Source organism: Typopeltis vanoorti, chromosome 8, assembly GCF_054136105.1.
Source record: "Typopeltis vanoorti isolate ZY-2024b chromosome 8, IOZ_Tvanoo_1.0, whole genome shotgun sequence".
Lineage (NCBI taxonomy): Eukaryota > Metazoa > Arthropoda > Arachnida > Uropygi > Thelyphonidae > Typopeltis > Typopeltis vanoorti.
Genome location: NC_143556.1, coordinates 122,020,563 through 122,039,854, shown reverse-complemented (window position 1 = coordinate 122,039,854; position 19,292 = coordinate 122,020,563). Strand labels below are relative to the sequence as shown.

At 37.3% G+C, this 19,292-nt stretch overlaps 1 protein-coding gene across 1 annotated transcript in view; it reads right to left on the bottom strand.

The window, feature by feature from the left end:
• The window catches only part of Cubn (Cubilin), a 2,223,842-nt gene that overhangs the window by 827,328 nt on the left and 1,377,222 nt on the right, over window positions 1-19,292 (bottom strand). Inside the window, exon 46 of the mRNA XM_090396294.1 lies at window positions 8,767-8,960. Within this exon, the coding sequence (XP_090252420.1) occupies window positions 8,767-8,960 (194 nt within the window). The remainder of the gene's footprint in view (window positions 1-8,766; window positions 8,961-19,292) is intronic.

The window sequence follows — 19,292 nt, the reverse complement described above, 5'->3', positions numbered from 1 at the left end:
GACCGGCGAGTCAAAGTGCATGAAATTTCTGAGACTATAGGCATTTCAAAAGAACATGCAGGATATCTTTTTCATATGCAATTCTTCATGCAAAATATATCGTACACGTTCTTTGCCACCAGATCTTTGTCACAGCAGATCAAAAATGCACTCGCATGAAAATCTCTGACTAGTGCTTGGAGTGATTTAACAAGAATAAAACTGATTTTGTGCATCGATTTATTACTATGGATGAGACTTGGATTCACCATTACACACCAGAATCCAAACAGCAGTCAAAACAGTGGACAGAAGTCAGTTGTTTAGAGCCAAAGAAGTGAAATTTGGGTCCATCAGCAGGAAAGGTCAAGGCATCTGTGTTTTGGGATGCTAAAGGCATTTTGTTTATTAATTATCTTGAAAAGGGTAAAACAACAACTGCGGAATATTATTCCAATCTTTTATCCACACTAGACAAAATAAATCGTGAGAAAAGACCTGGCTTGCAGAAGATAAAATCATTCTTCATCAGGACAATGCATCTGCCACAAAAGTCTTTTGACAATTAAGGATCTGCACTATGAACTGTTGAAACATCCACCCTATTCCTGAGATTTGGCTCCCTCTGATTTCTATCTCTTCCGAAAACTAAAACTATTCCTCACTGGTCAGAATTTTTCTTTGAATCAAGAGGTGATTGCAGCTGTACAGGTTTTTTGCAGATCTTACTGAAAACCACTACAGGGATGGGATAATGGCAATGGAGCATTGCTAGAATAAATGTATTAGTCTTAAGGGAGATTACGTTGAAATATAAAAATAATTTTGAAATTATAAATTCATTTTTTCATTGTTAGGCTGAAAACCTTTCAGACCACTCTTATATCTGAGTTGTAAGTCAGCAACAAACAGATAAGGAATAAGTTGGAGGAATATTTTTCATAAGGTTACTAATGATGTCAGTTTTCTGTGTCATACTATTATAATAACCTGTACACCCCTCTGAAAGTACAAATCAAGAATTTGATGATGAGATTATTATTATAATGTACCCTAGCCAGCACTAAGGACAAAAAATGGGAATGGAACATTTAGCATAACGCATCAAGATAGGGGTGGGACAAAGGGATCACTGCATTTCATGTATACTAATGCCAGAAGTATTAGGAACAAGAAGAAAGAATTTTTGGCCCTGATTGGCTCTTCCTGGATACAGGTTATTGGCATTAGTGAAACATGGCTGACGGAAGATGATACAGTTAGTGGGATAGAATGTGTAGGTTATATGTAATTAGGAGGGACAGAGAGAATAAAATGGGGGGGGGGGTGTTATTGATGATAGCTGATGAACTGCAGCCAAGGAGAATTGAAGTTGTATTGCAGGATAGTGAAAGGAGCTCATTTGAGGCTATTTGGTGTGAGATTGAGACTGACAGAATAAAATATACAGTTGGGTGCTGCTATAGACCAGGTGATGGAATAGATGGTGGAGATAGTATGCATAAACAAATTGATGAAAGGAGTGGAAGGAGGGTAATTATTATGCGGGATTTCAACTATGGTAACATTGATTGGAAGGAGGAGAGGACATATGTGAGGAAGGAAATGGATTTTATTCAATTATTATGCTGCAAGCAAGAAAAAACTGTAAACGGCAAAATGATTTTAAGGAATGACGATGTTAAGGAGGTCACTGAATCAGTCGATATATTGGAGTTACTGAGCAGGCACTTTGCAAAAGTATATCATCCAGGTGGTGACATTGAAAAAATGAAGGAACAATTAGTTTATACAGGAATTGTGATGAATGAAGTGGAGGTGAATAGTCTATTACAGAACCTTAATGTGAATACATCTGTGGGATTGGATGATATACCAGCACGGGTCTTGCGTGAAGCGGCTAAGGAATTATCAATGCCCTTGACCATGTTGTTTAATCTGAATCTCAAATCTGGGCTTAGTCCTGAAGGTGTGGAAAGAGGGGAAAATAGTTTCACTGCATAAAGGAAGATCCAAGACTACGGTTGCAAATTACCGACCGATCAGCATATCAGGAGTCGTTGTCAAGGTCTTGGAGAAAGTAGTCAAGGGAAAAATACATGAATGGATTGATGAAAATGAGATACTGTACAGGGGATAGCATGGCTTTGTGAAGGGTAGATCATGCCTCAGTAACTTGCACAAATTTTATAACAAGGTGACGGCTGAACTGGATAAGGGTAAAGGGTTTACAGTGATACTGCTGGACATGGCAAAGGCGTTTAACAGGATACCACATGGAATTCTAATCCGTAACCAAAATATATGGGAATGGATATAGGGTTGGTGAGATGGATAGGTGGATGGTTGATGGAGAGATATCAAAGAGTAGTTTATTCAGGAGAAAAGTCGAAAAGACGGCCTGTGACTAGTGGTATGCCGCAGGGTTCTGTTCTTGGACCACTGCTGTTTAATCTGTTCACTAACGATATAGGGAAGGATCTAAGTGGAACAGTTCATTTGTTAGCTGATGATGCAAAGTTGGGTAGAGCAATTGTGAGTGCACGGGATGTCAAAATTTTACAGGATGATTTGGATAGTTTGGAGGACTGGGCTAGGAAAAATGAATGTCAATTTAATGTGGCAAAGTGTAAGGTTATGCACTTTGGGGTGAAAAGAATAGCAGCAGTATATCACATTGGTGGAACTGTACTCCATGAGATTGATGAGGCCAGGGATCTGGGAGTGTTGGTGGATAGGAAATTGAAGTTTAGGGGCACATTGCAAAAGTGGCTAAATCAGCTAATCAACTTACTGGTTGTTGAAAAATATCTTGACGAGCAGATACAAGCAAGTTATTGTACCTCTGTACCGAGCCTTGAGAAGAACTCATCTCAACTACCATGCCCAGATTTGGTCACCTCGGTTCCTTCTTGATGGGGAGGAGGTGGAGAGGATCCAGAGGCGAGTGACTAAGATGATAGCAGGTCTATGGAATGAACCATATGAGAACAGGTTGAAGATCTGTGGGTTGCAGAAAGTAGTTGATAGGCGGAAAAGGGGAGATATGATTGAGACATTCAAATTGCTAAAGGGATTCTATAAGATTAATTCAGAGGATATTTTTGAGATCAGGACTGGTGGTGGGAGAACTAGGGGACACCTATGGAAGCTGGGCAAGAGTGTGGTTAGCAGTGGTGTTAGAGCTGAGTTCTTTACTTTTAGAGTGGTATATGAAAGTTGCCAGAGACTGTTGTGGGTGCTATGACGGCGAGAGAGTTCAATTCAAGGTATGATAGATACTGTGAGAATGTTGTATAGTTGTGTGGACATGATGTTTAGGGCCTCCCTCGATGAGTCTAAGGACTTCCTGGAGTCGCCCGAAATAATAATAATAATTATTATTATTCCACCAGTAACAAAACAGGAAGTGAAGGAAGCATTCCTACATCTAAAAGGAAAGACAACTCCAAGAATAGACAAAATAAGACTCACAGACCTTTTTAACACACTTTGAAGAAATAAATGCTATACTTTTGAGACTTATGAACATAATGGTAGACACTAATATTATTCTACAACAACTAAAATCTGTGATAATCACATCAATTTACAAACATGGCAAAAAAAAAAATGATACACAGAACTACAGACCAATAACTAACCTGCCAGTCTTCTCCAAAATTCTTCAAAAAAATCACAACACTAGACAGTGCTTCTCAAACTTCTGGATGTCAGGGCCCCCTTTGCAAAAATTAAAATATTTCACAGCCCCCCTCGAAAAAAAAAAAAATCGTAATAGAGATATATTATTATATTATTTATTGTATTTATATTCAATACAAAACATACACAGCAAATATTGAAGAAATCAAATGCATATATTTTTTTGCCTCTTACTTTGGTTCTGAAGACGATGTGGGCTGTTCTGGTAAAATATAAAATACTGTCCTTTTTTTGAGTCTGTTTCTGCTTCTTCGTGGGAATTTTTTTTTTCTTATCAGCCACTTATCCATCTCAGGGTTAAATTTTTTAACGTAGAATAGATCAAATAATATCACCATTACCGATACTGGCACACCACAGACTGATAACATGAAATTAGTGAATATTACCAGAATAAGGGAATCCTCAGACCAGGAACATTTTTCTCTTTTGTGACCTTTCTCCCTTTAAGGTAATTAAGCCTAACGCGAAACAGACAGCAAAGGCAGGTTATTAAAACGTGGGTATGATTGGTGCGGTATTAACAAAAGATCCAAAAGATCGCGCAACTGAAAGATAAAAGCATAGCTGACAATTGAGTTGAAATGCTAACTCACTTCAACCGAATTCCATATATGAAACTGCCATAACATTCATTATGTATATATATTACTTAATTTTAACACTTTTATGATTTTTAACACGTTTGGTTGAATTTTATTGCTGCGTTGGGAAATCGAACTCACACACATCTAATTAATTACAATAGTTTTTAGTTAGATACTGTGTTTGCCCATGCAACATATGGTTTTGTTTCAGTCTATACAGCATAGTTTCTGCATGAGGGGGGGACATGTGATTCATTAATTAGTTTATTTTTATCCCAGTTGTCTCTAATTGCACTATTTGTTGATAAATATATTACACAGACTCCTCATACCTAATTCACTGGCATAATAAAAGTACTTGTTTTTATTGCCCCTGCAGTATAGTGGCTGTTAGGGAGGGCATGTTGTTTACCACTGCAAGCGAGTTACTATCTCCCCACATAAACTTGTTTAAGCTTTTTTTCATGTGTGAAGTATATGCGAAACTTTTATTGGTAACAGAAAACTAGCTCGGATGAGAGTGATAATATAAAACGAGTTTTGATATGTATATGAAGTCAATATCGACAGTCCCTGATTACGAATGCCGCGTGATGAAAGGGACAGGAAGATTTGGAGCTTCCCTGGAGAGCATTCGAAGTAAATACAATTAACCACTGCTTTGAAATGAAACATATGAATAAGCAATATTTACTAATATTCATTAAGCGCCGAAATACGCAGGAAGCAAAGTTTTTGAACCAACACCAATGTGTAAATTTTTCCATTATAAAAAATAACAAAAAAGAAATAAGAAATAATAAAAGTTAAATACGTTTCTTTTAAAATAAAAAAAATCTACTTAGACTTAAAACATTTTAAATTTGTTTTCATTATTTCGTGGCCCCCCTTAACAAAACCTAAGGCCCCCAAGGGGGCCGCAGCCCACAGTTTGGGAAGCAATGCACTAGACTACAGAACTATTTACAAAAGTACAACATTATATCACAAAACCAATATGCTTTCCAGAAAACAAAAAGCTCCATCACCTTATTAGAAGATACTGCCAACACCATAAACATAGCTCTCGATAAAAACAAGTTTGCTGTCATCATACTTATTGACTTAACTAAATCTTTTGATACAACTGAACATGACATACTGCTGACCAAATTATATTCATTTGGAATAAGAGGAACGCTGCGTGCTTGGTTCAGGAACTATCTCTCAAACAGAACACAAGTAACAAAAATAGGAGAACATTACAGCCGTGATATACAGATAAAACATGGAGTCCCACAAGGAACTTTATTATCACCTACCCTGTTCAGCATATACATTAATGACATTCACAACTTGACCACATAAAGTAAAACATATCAACACACATAGACCACATTACTAGCAGTCCACAAAGACATCAACACCCCTCTTTCCAAAGCACAAGACCTAAACGAAATCACAACTTACTTCTACGAAAACTCAATTAGAATGAATAGCACCAAAAACGCAGATGTTAATTATAAATAGTCTGAGAAGCATGTGCCCCACATCACTATCACTATGCTGTCACACATACCGCTGCATTAACAACAAAAATAGCTGGTAATGTCCCGAAATCACACCCATAACACATGCAAAATACCTAGACCTTTACATAGATTGCCACTACAAATGGACAAAACATATAGAATACCTATATACTAAACTCCTCATCATTGCAGCAAAACTTTTCCAAATAAAAGATATGATTTCAGATAATGTAAGAAAACTCCTGTATCATGGTACTGCAAATCGGTACTCAGTACAGCATAACAATCTATGCAAACACATCAAACAGCCATTTAGCAAAAATAGAAATATCACATTGAAAAATTATTTCAACAGTGATTTGGAGGCCTCGCATACAACAGCCAATAACCAAACCCTGTATGGCAATGCAAAAAATCCTGACCATAAAAAATCTAAAACACTACTACATGTTACTGAGGAATTACTTCAACAACACCGATTGTAACAACAGAGACACATATCACATAACACAACCAACAAAAACTCTTTACACTGCAAGATCTGTCAACAAGTCATTCTGCAGTGAGATCACATCTCATACGCATGCTACTCAACAGCGTAGCGCAAAATTTAAAATACGTAGGCAATTACAGAACATCAAAACATGAGCTATGGAAGCTATACCAACACAATTAATATAGCACTCACACTTTTTACTTCACAAACCACAACAGCCAATGTCCAGAATCCAATGCAACACCTGCTTTCCACCCATAAAAAGTACTGAACATAAATAGTGTATGCCAATCCCAATCTCTTCATAAAAACTAACCGTAGCTTCGAAATAGGTAGGATTACAACAGCTTAATCAAATAATCTTCATTAGCTTGAATATCCCCCTGCCATCCATTGCAGGGAATATTCAGTTGTTTGCAGATGATTTGAAGCTGGGAAGGGTTATTATTAATAGTGGAGATATGGCTGCCCTACAAGAGGATTTCAATAAACTAAATAGATGGGCAAATGAATGGTGTTAAGGTTTCATGCAACAAAATGTAAAGTCTCGAAGTTTGGGATACATCGATGGGAGGCTGCATACTTGATTGGAGGAATTGTGCTGGAGGAAGTAGGGCAGACAAGAGAGCTGGGGGTGATGACTGATAGAAACCTGAAATTCAGGGACCATATTACAAAGGTGGTGAAGGTAACCGAGAGGTTTCCTGCAATACTGAGAAGGACGCTAACCTGCAGAGATAAAAGAGTTATCCTTCCAATGTATAAGACCCTGATCAGACCACACTTGGACTATTGTTCGCAAATTTTGTCCCAGGATTTGAAGTGGATAAATTAACCATGGAAAGTATACAGAGGCAGATGACAAAGGTGGTTTCAGGACTGTACAATGTTAGTTATGAGGACCGGCTGAGGGAATGTGGACTACAGAGTTTGGTAGATAGAAGAAGTGATATGACTGAAACTTTTAAACTGTTCAGAGGTAGTTACATTGTTGACACTGGGGAGTTCTTTTGCTTGGTGTAATAGTGGGAAGGAGTGATGACAAGGGGTCATCCCAGGAAGTTGCAAAAGGAAGCTGTAAGCAAGAGGGCGAGGACTCCATCAGGCAGTGCATTCCACAGGCATGAACTGTGGAATGCACTGCCTGATGGAGTGGTGAGAGCAAGAATGGTTAATGATTAGTATGATAGACTTTCTGTTTCCTAGGAAGGAACTCCCATGAACAGTCTTTTGACTCCAAGGAGGCCTGAATAATAATAATAATAATAATAATATATAAATACTCTGTATGATAATAATAGAAAAAACTACTAGTATTCAACAAAAGACTATTATATAGAGAAATTATATCTATTTTTTTATTGTATGTGTGTGTGTGTATATATATATATATATCGTGTAAAAATGCAAAAAAAGTCTGTAATAATTATCATTGTTAATATTATAATAATATATGTAGTAAACAATTATTATTATTATTATTATTATTATTATATTATTATTATGTACATGCAAGTATCTGTTAAGCACAATTGTATTCATGTAATGTATTCTAAATATTACATATAAAGTTTGATCAAAAAAAAAAAATTATAATTATTATACTGGCATCTCCAAGGAGTCTGAAAATAATCACTGGGCTCCCACATGCATTCACACAATACCTGTTATACCATTGTTAGACTCATTCACTTCCAAATGACTTGAGGCTATCTATGGCAACATACTCCACTTATTCACCACTCTTCACTCAAAAATTCTCTCTTTATGTCCTTAACAATCCAAACCTTTAAACAAGTTCTAGGAGTGATGTCTTTTCGTCATGTGTTGAAAATTTCTTCTGTGTCTCCTATAAAAGTTCTTCAGTAATTTTAAATTAATATATGTCTGTCATGTTCAATATCTCTACCTATCTATAATATTTTGCAATCTACAAACCCTCAGTCTATTTTTGTAGGGAGCATTCCACAAACCTATCACTATTTCTGGCCTTTCTGGATCATCTCACCAATTCCTCATTACAGAGAAACTACAACAATTAAATCTGTATAGCACCATCCAAATGTGGTCAACTTATAAAGAGTAATAATAACCTCACTGTCTCTGCATCTGCATGTTTTTCAACAATATCCAAGTCATCTTTTGAGCACTGTTTTACTCACTTTGGCAATACACTTTCTGAATTTGAACACCCTCTGCAACATAAACCAGAAATCCCTGTTGCATCAGTTTCCTAAATCTTGTACAAAAAATTAATGTAGAAGAGATTTTTATACAGTGAAGGGAGGATAGAAAATTGCTTTTTCTGGATACAGAGATCATGGTACTAAGGAGTAGATTTTCCTTCGAGGCAGAATATACCACGTGTCCATAAGTGTGAGTGCATAAAGCAGTAAATGAGTTTAAAGCTACATGTTAATCATAATCTTTCAAACCAAAATAAATGATAAAGGAAGATGATAATATACTTGGAAAAGATTAAGCTTACCTATTTTAATTTTTGCTTTAAATCCTGACCTTGGGTTTTGTACACTAGTGACAAAGCGAATGAAAAAAACATTTTCCGTACTGAATATACTTGAGGGATGGCTTGAACCACAAAACTGTCCTAAAGAGTGTGCATTTATAGTTCCACCATCAAAAATCTCAACATACTCGGATGCATTTTGATCCCAGTGGCAACTGATAAAATTAAATCATAATAGAATTATAAAATAATTCTAAATAATAAGATTAAATCATAAGCTGAATCTTTCAATTAAATAACACAAAATAAAGTACTGCATAATGACACTGAGCAATATGATAACCTTTAAAGATTTAGGATAAGCACAAGAGTTTCAGGAAATACTCTCCAATCATCTTCATCAGAAGTGAATAATATTCGAATGAAGGAGTTCCATTCAAACAGAATAATTCGATCACTTATACATGATTAAAGGGACAATTGTCCCTTTAGTCATGACTGCCTTGTGCAGAGTTGTAAATGATTGGAATGCACTGCCTGAAAGTGTGGTGTCTGCAAGGAGTCTGAATGTGTTCAAGCACGGTATGATGAGATGTGTGTGTGATAAAAGGACCTCCCAGATGAGTCTTTGACTCCATAAAGTCTTGGGATAATAATAATAATAATTTGTATCAGGTGAGGAAGCATATGAAGTCAAGTATATGAGGAATTCAGGAAGTATGTGAGATAATTATTTATTAATTAATTATTTGTTTTGATTAATTATCAATCCTGTTCGCTGCACCATTTGATTTGATAATTGTTAATCACCATTTGTTATGAGATTGTCTCTATAAATATATATATATATATTTTGTTTAATTTTCCGAGTGTTTATTATTACACAAGGGTTCAATTCCAATTGGTGCAATGATTTTAACTGTTTCTTTCAGAATCTGGAACTTCACTGGCTCAAGACAAAATACAAACAATATACACATTTAATAAAACTAAACTATATACACTTCAAATAAAATTATATAACTAACTACGATTTTATCTGGATCCAAGGCTTCTAAAATAAACCTAATAACTAATATTTAAGGAATTGACAGCGTATACTAGAAATATAGATTAAATAAACTTTAATATATACTTTCCGATATTTTGGCGAACGTCACGTTGCCATCTTCTTGGGAACTTACTACAAAGACACGTGCACACAAGTACTAATAACGGCAAATGAGACTGAAGCTAGGAAGCTAGCGTTTCCTAAAGTCCTGATGGTGCCCCCTGGCGGGCTATATTGGTAGTTCTTGGCCTTTGGGCTGAAGTTCTTCTGATAAAAGTTTCCTAAATTTGGGGCAGTTTCATGCATCCAAATTTGTTGAGGTTTGGCATGTTCCTAAGGGCCGAGGCTGATTCCATGAATAGTCTTTCATACTTGAACTTGCTGCAGTGTATTACTGTGGCTTTCTTCCATCTTATTCTGTGGCGAGTATCCAGAGCGTGGTCTGCAAGCCCAGAGTGGCTGTACTGGTGAAATCGGATGTAATCCTTGTGTTCTGAGATTCTGATATTTGCTGTCCTGCCTGTTTGGCCAAAGTAGGACAGTTTACAGCTGAAAGGGACCTGGTATACACCAGGTAGGTCTAGGGGAAGTGGTTGGTCTTTGGTGGAGCGGATACGGGATGCCAGTTTTCTATGTGGTCTGTAACAAGTGGTCAAGTCATGTTTTTTTATGATTTTATTGATTTTTTCCGAGGTGCCTCTGATGTAGGGAATAGTGATAGATTTAGAATAATCTTTTTTGTGAAGGGGAGGGGGTGGTGGGTTGTGGATAACTGGGTTAAGTATTTTTTGGATTTTTTGGAGGGGGTAGCCGTTGGCTGAGAAAGTGCCACGGATGTGATTTAGTTCAGTGGTTAGGGCTTGATCATTAGAACAGATTATTTTTGCCCTGTTGAATAATGTTTTAATAACTCCATATTGTTGTGAGGGGGGGGGGGATTATTGGTGAATCTATCTGCCTGTATGGGTGGGTTTTCTATAAACTGAGAAAACCAAGGTTCCATCAGGTTGGCGGGTGACTAGTGTGTCTAGGAAGGGGAGGTTATTGTTTTCCTCTTTTTCCAGGGTGAATTTGATTCTAGGGTGTTGGTTGTTCAAGTGTGTTAGGAAGGAGAGGAGTGAATCCGGGCCATGTGGCCAAATAGGTTAACCTATTGTCAGCTACCTTAAAGCCAGAAGCACTCCACGCTCTGTCACGTGGTCACAACTTCGCCATTGCTCCTAGGAAATTACCGGCCGAGTAATTAATGATTCAAATTGAACGCGGGATTCGCCAACTTCCTAACCACATCGCCAGCGATATTAGATTGGATGTAGCCTGTGTTCTCAACAAAGCAAAACCTCCAAAATCCAACATATCCAGTAGTGAATACAAGGCACTACAAGAATTGAAAAGAAACAAAAAAATAGTGATCACCAAAGCGGATAAGGGAAACGCCACTGTGGTACTTAATCTCAAAGATTACACAGGTAAGCTCAAGGCTTTATTATTAGATCGTTCCACTTACCTCCCCATTGATTACAATCCCACCAACTCACAAATTAGAAAACTCCATAGGCTCCTTAAGGTCACTTCTTGGCCTGTGGAGATTACCAACAGACTAAAACCCTATAACTCTAGACCCCCCCCCACATATATGGGCTCCCAAATATACACAAAGAAAATGTGCCATTATGTCCCATAGTGGATGGCATTGATTCCCCCACTTACAAACTAGCCAAGCATTTAGCCAAAGCGCTCTCACACTATACTGGCAATACACCATCACACATAAAAAACTCAGCCCATTTCAAAGCCAGTATAGAAAACCTTACACTCCAACATAATGACATAATGGTCAGTTTTGATGTCTCCTCCCTATTCACGAATGTCCCCCTCAAAGAAACCTTAGAGCTAATCCAAGCTAAATTTCCTCCCGATATCTCAGCCCTATTTCAGTTTACAATGAACTCAGGTTATTTCGTTTGGCAGGAAAAATTCTACAAACAGATAGAGGGGACAGCCATGGGTTCACCACTTTCCCCACCCTTGGCCAATTTCTTCATGGAGATGTTTGAAGAGAAAGCCTTAAACTCAGCCCCACAAAAACCTACCATATGGCTTCGCTACGTTGATGATGTTTTCGCTATTTGGCCACATGGCCCGGATTCACTCCTCTCCTTCCTAACACACTTGAACAACCAACACCCTAGAATCAAATTCACCCTGGAAAAAGAGGAAAACAATAACCTCTCCTTCCTAGACACACTAGTCACCTGCCAACCTGATGGAACCTTGGTTTTCTCAGTTTATAGAAAACCCACCCATACAGGCAGATACATTCACCAACAATCCCCCCCCCCCCTCAACACAATATGGAGTTATTAAAACATTATTCAACAGGGCAAAAATAATCTGTTCTAATGATCAAGCCCTAACCACTGAACTAAATCACATCCGTGACACTTTCTCAGCCAACGGCTAACCCCTCCAAAAAATACTTAACCCAGTTATCCACAACCCACCACCCCCTCCCCTTCACAAAAAAGATTATTCTAAATCTATCACTATTCCCTACATCAGAGGCACCTCGGAAAAAATCAATAAAATCATAAAAAAACATGACTTGACCACTTGTTACAGACCACATAGAAAACTGGCATCCCTTATCTGCTCCACCAAAGACCAACCACTTCCCCTAGACCTACTTGGTGTATACCAGGTCCCTTGCAGCTGTAAACTGTCCTACTTTGGCCAAACAGGCAGGACAGCAAATATCAGAATCTCAGAACACAAGGATTACATCCGATTTCACCAGTACAGCCACTCTGAGCTTGCAGACCACGCTCTGGATACTCGCCACAGAATAAGATGGAAGAAAGCCACAGTAATACACCGCAGCAAGTTCAAGTATGAAAGACTATTCATGGAATCAGCCTTGGCCCTTAGGAACATGCCAAACCTCAACAAATTTGGATGCATGAAACTTCCCCAAATTTGGGAAACTTTTATCAGAAGAACTTCAGCCCAAAGGCCAAGAACTACCAATATAGCCCGCCAGGGGGCACCATCAGGACTTTAGGAAACGCTAGCTTCCTAGCTTCAGTCTCATTTGCTGTTATTAGTACTTGTGTGCACGTGTCTTTGTAGTAAGTTCCCAAGAAGATGGCAACGTGACGTTCGCCGAAATATCGGAAAGTATATATTAAAGTTTATTTAATCTATATTTCTAGTATATGCTGTCAATTCCTTAAATATTAGTTATCATGTTTAACCAGCGTATAAGCCTCTCAACAAGAATAAAATAAACCTACATTTTAAAGATCACCCATTCTCTGACTCATTCTATTACTGGTTTGTTTAACATATACTTAATCACATCTACCAGACTAAACACATTGTTTACACAATAATAAATGTTCATAGTCAGTTTCTTTATTAAGGCCTTTTTCCGAAGATATAAAATTTCCTTCTCCTTTTCCATAGGATCCTTTCTTATCACCTTATGTAGCACATATTATTCCTCCTCCTGTCTCTGAAGTATAAATACTCTGAATTCACTGAAGTATAAGTACTTTTACCTCTTGCAGTTCCATGATTCCTTTTCGGAATCTTCTATTAATATTCCTCTGACTGTCACATACAACTAAATAAACTTCGTAAGAACAAAATTCCTCCATCTGCGTTCTTAAACTTCTATTAGCTCTCTCTTCTTTAGCAGTGCATGTATGGATCTGAAACGTGGATAATAAGGAATCAAGAAAAAGAATTTTGGCATTTGAAAGAACTTATTACAGGAAGATTCTAAGAATAGGATAGGTACAGAAAGTCAAAATGAAGAGCTCTATCGGAAGATACAACCAAAGAAGAATCTAATGCAGAAGATTATAGAATTGAATAGAAGCTGCAATTATTTGGACACATCTGCAGAATGAGTGAGGACCAGAAGATAAAGACATTCATGTTTGGTATTATGGACGGTGTAAACAGAAAAGGTAGACCATACAGAGAATGGATAGATGACATAAAGGACTGGTGTGGAATGGGTGTACAGAAACTTCGACACTGAGCACTGGACAAAGAAAGGTGGAAGAAGATAGCAAAGGAGGCATCAGACACCAATGGGCAGTGAGCTCAAGGTTCATGATGATGATGATGATAAACACAAGAGTTTGAGGAAATACTCTCCAATCATCTTCATAAGAAGTGAATAATATTCAGATGGAAGAGTTCCATTCAAACAGAATAATTCAAACACTTATACATGATTAAAGGGACATTTGTGGCAGGTGAAAGGTAATTGGAAGTATAATCAGTGTGCTTTGATATGATAAAGAGTGGAAATAATGAGTATCATAATGGAATATTCATAATGAATATGTCAGCAGTTTGGGAATGTTATCAGTTTAATGTCAAAGTGTAAGGTTATGCACTTTTGAATAAGAAGATTACGCTGCAAGTAACAGACTGAAAAAAGTATGAAAGATAAAGTCCACTGAAAGCCAATGGTATGCAGGTAACAGATGTAGAAGAGATTGTACAACTAAAAAGTTACCATGTTGCTAAAAGCTATAGCTATCAACTGGGAACTCTCAGCACAGAGAATTCTACAGGAATTATTTCTAAAAGGAAGAAATAATATATGGTAATCACATTGCAAAAGAATGGTGCAAAGATGAATGTATCTAACTGACCTAGAGTATCAATAGTGTGGTGTAAAGGATTTTGGAAAAGTCAATGAGAGCTTTCATACAGAAATGGGTTGACAGAGAATTTATACTTTGCAATGAAAAGCATGTGTTTACCATGGGATGATCATGTTTGAGCAACTTGCTCACATTTTATAATGTTGTTGAGTTAGAGACAAGGAGAATGGATGTGCCATGATACTTTGAACTTTGCTGAGGGTTTTGAGAGGATACAGCATGGAAGACTGTTGCAAAAATTGGAGAATATGGAACTGGATTATAAAATATCAGCATGGATAAGAGGATGACTGAATAATGAATATCAAAATGTGGGGTTGTTGTTGTTGTTCTTATTATGTTTCATTGAGTCGTTTTCGGCTTCTGGTGATTCTATGAATATATGCTCTCCATTCAGATTTGTCCTCAGCCATATATTTCAAAATTTCTAGGGACATTCCAGTTGCTTCTTAACTCCATCCACCCATCTAATTCTTAGTCGTCTTCTTCTCCTGCTTTCAACTTTAGCAAGCATCATCATCTTCTCCAGACTGTCATCTGCTTGCATAACATGCCCAAAGTATGACAATTTTTGCTTGATGATCATAGCTTCAAGGGAGCAATCTGGCTTTATTCTGTCTATCACTGATTTATTCATTTGCTTTGAAGTCCATGGTATTCTTAGTAAGCATCTCCAAACCCATAGTTCAAATGCATCTATCTTTCTTCTTTCACTCTTTCTCAGGGTCCAACTTTCACATCCATACAGTACCACAGGGAATACCACTGCTTTCACGATTCTGATTTTCGTTGTGAGGCTAATATCTTTATCTTTAAAGATCTTGCTTAAATTTGTCATTGCTTTCTTTCCAGGTAATAATCTAACTTCTACAGTTCAATACCCATCTTCATCAATTCAGGATCCTAGGAAAACAAAATTGTTAACTACTTCCATTTTCTCCCCCATCTACTTCAAAATCATTAAGTTAATGTTGCCATAACTTTTTTCTTTTTGAGGTTACGTTTAAGGCCATATTTAGCACTTTCTTCTTTAACTTTCATAATAAGTTCCTCCAAATCTTCTTTGCATTCTGCTAGCAAGGTGGTATCATCCTCATACCTCAAATTATTAATATTTCTTCTAATATTCCACCAATTTTAATTCCAACTGAAGACTCCTCCAGCCCTGCCATTCTTAAAATGTATTCGCTGTTTAAGTTAAACAGGCAAGAAAATAAAATACATTCATAACACCCCTTTACCTATTGTGAAATACTCAGTTTCTCCAAGATCTGTTTGGACAGTAGCTAGCTTCTTGTTCATAATAAAGATTCCTCAGAAGGATAATGAAATGCTCTAGTACTCCCATTGTTCTTAACACATTCCACAGTTTCACATGATCTACAGAGTCAAAAGCCTTACTATAGTGAAGAAAACAAATGTAGACATTCTTTTGATATTCCTGTGATCTTTCTATTATCTGTCTCACATTGGCGATCTGATCTCTTGTTCCTGCTTTTTCAAAATCATGCCTGTTCATCTGGCATTTCTCTCATCATGAATGGTTCCAGTCTTTTCTGAATGATCATAAGTAAGACTTTACTTACATGAGAAATCAGTGCTATAGTTCTGTAATTTTCACACTCTCTTGCATTGCCTTTCTTCAATAAAGGTATATAAACTGATTTTTTCCATACCCTAGGCCATGTAGTTGTGGTTCAAATTCACTGACATAGAGCTGTTAAAATTTTAACTCTCTTTTCCTAGGGTGTTGAGAAGATCAATAGGTATTCCATCTCTTTCTGGTGCTTTCTTAGTGAATAGCTGTTGCAGTGTCCACCTCACTTCAGTCTCCAGTGGTACTGGCTCCTATGCAATAATCCTGCTATTCAAATTTTCCAGTAATTTTGGAGTCCTTTCTGTAAAGGGCTTCGGTATACGCTTTCCATCTTTCTTTGATGTCTGCAGCTTCTGTAAGATATCCTTTGTGTTTATACTGTCACCTTGGCACTGAACTTCTGTGTCAGTTCCATGATCTTTTTGAAAAGATCTCTTGTTTTTCCTTTCTTGTCCTGGTCTTCTATTTGTTGGCATTCCTGGTTAAAGATTTTTCCTTGTCTCTCCTGGCTTGTCATTGAAACTCTGCATTCAAATGCTGTACTTCCTGTAAATTTCCTGTGGCCTTCATTTTCCTCCTTTCCTGAGCAGTTTAGTTGGCATCGTCTGACAGCCATTTGGACTTCTTCTTCTTACAAACTGTTGGAATATTCTTGTTTGCTTATGTTTTAATTATATCTTTAATCTCTTCCCATAGTTCATCTGGTTCTCTTTCACACAAATTGAGTGTGTTGAATCTGTTCTGTATACTAATATTGTATTCAGTCGGTATGTTTCCAAGATAATATCTGATCGACATTTGTGTTGCTTTCAGTTTCTGTAATTTCACATGTATCATAGCCACTAATAATTCATGGTCTGTTCCAAAGTCTGTACCTGGAAAAGTCTTGACAGACTGAATTGCATTTCTCCATCTTCTTTGTCCAAGTATATAGTCAATTTGATTTCTGTATTGTCCATCAGGTGATATCCATGTGTATAATTTCAGTTTGTGTGGGGTGTATATGTGTGTGTGTGTGTGTGTATGGGAGGGGGAGATATAACTCTGAAAGATTTAATGTGACCAGTGGTGTATCTACAAGAGAGATCAGTCTGTGGTCCATTGCTATTCAATCTTTACATTAATGACATAGGGAAGGATTTGATAGGTGACATACAGCTGTTTGGTGATGAAAGATACGCAGGGTAATCAGGAATGCAGCCGATACGCATTACTTGCAGAATGTGCAAGTAATTGTGGGCAGCACGAAAATGGATATTACTTCAATGTTAGTAACTGTAAAATCATACACTTGGGTATAATGGAATATCCAATGTCATATTATATTGGTAAGAATATGGTAAAAAAAAGTGATTAGGAAAGGGATCTTGGAGTTTTCATTGAAAGTCGAAGTTCTTGGCCCATACAGCAAAGACTGCAAACTCAACTCAGAGAATAAATGTTGAAATGAGGCTTAATATGTTAGGACAAAGAGAAAGTGATTTTACCACTTTTCAAGGGTTTGATAATGACCTTGCTTGGATTGAGTGCAGGTTGTCTCCTGGTTTCCATGGATGCTGATAAAGTGGGAAAAAAGGGCAAAGGGGTGTGCTAAAGAATGATAACACAACTGTCGAATAAAGATGACAATTGTGAAGATGACAGATTATGAGTTTGTGAAATGAAGAGACTAGCAAACAGGAAATATATGGGTGATATGTCTGAAACTTACAAACTCTAAAAGATCTATGGTCATATGGTATTACATTACATGGAATCTTTAATTTCTGAGTGGGTGGGGAGGTTGAGAAAGAATACAGTTGAGAGGTAAGAGCTAGATTTTTCTCTTATAAAGTGGTAGGTAATTAGAATGGATTACCTTTGTAGGTGGTGAGTATAAGCATTACTATTGCTTTCCTAGTTTTTGTTTTCCTAGTTTACTAGTGTTTTCCTGACCTCCATGGAGTTACCTGGTATCCAAACTTTATGTTGCAACTCAAAAATCAACTTGTCATGTTGACCTTAGTCAAATGCCATCGAAAAATCCAAACAAACAAAAAGTGTATGCCTTACCCTCATCCATTACCCTTGTTAGTCTATTGTAAAAAAAAAGTATCCAAATTAAAACAACGGCACCCTTTAACAAGTCCAAGCTAGTTTACATAAATTTTAATTCCTTTATCTGCCCAATTCTTTATACATTCTTATCAATTTCTAAAAAACTTCACTACTACAGAAAAAATACAAACAGCCTTATAGTTTGATACATCCCATTCTAACAAAACCTTTATGTAATGGCATGATCTTAGCCTTGTTTCACTTTCCAGGAACCTGTCCCGTCGAAAGACAGCCAAATCGATGGCACGGTCTGTTCCACAGCATATTCCTGTAAAACATGGTGAAATTCTATCTAGCCCCTGTTGTTTTAATGGCCATACTCAGCATTCAGAATACATCCTCTTCATTCACTTCTAACACTTCATCACATCTTACCTTCTAGGAATATAGCTTGCTGTACCAGGATGCAAGACTAATAAAGTAATAAGCATTTAACTCAACTATACTGCTTGAAAACAGTCAATGGACACTCCCATGGGGGGGTGAATCATACCATGTAATGAGTCATGTGTTTGTAGCTATCATATATTGGAGGAATATGATGCTCCCAAGTCAGAATGACTGTCCAGGTGAAATGGCTGCGAGAAGTGAACTGACGGAGTTTGAAAGAGCTGTTGGGACAGGATGTCATGTTGCAAGCCTATCTGTTCGGCAAATTATTGAAAAATTAGGCCATCCCAGGTCAACAATCAGTGATACCATACCGAGATTGAAACACAGGGAGATAGTGGAATGATATATTGCCAGAATATATCATTCCACTATGCAAACACTCCTTCAGCACTCTTCTGTATAATCATCAAATCTCCATACAAGATACTCTGAACAGATTTATTCATCTTTCTCTCACTAGCATCCCTGACACTTACTGCTTCCATTCTTTCTCTCCCACTTTCTCCCCTTCATCTCATCTCTCTATTCCTTCTTTTCACACTCTCTCAACTGTCTCAAATTCCTTTCTTCCACTTTCTCTCGCCTTCCTCCCAGATGCTCTTCTCTCACACCTACTCCCATTCTTCTTGCAACAGCCAACCTCTTCAGCCTCTTAATATCTTTATTCACTCTCCTCAACTCGGTTGTCATTCCTTCCATCTCCTTTCTCAACAATTCTATATCT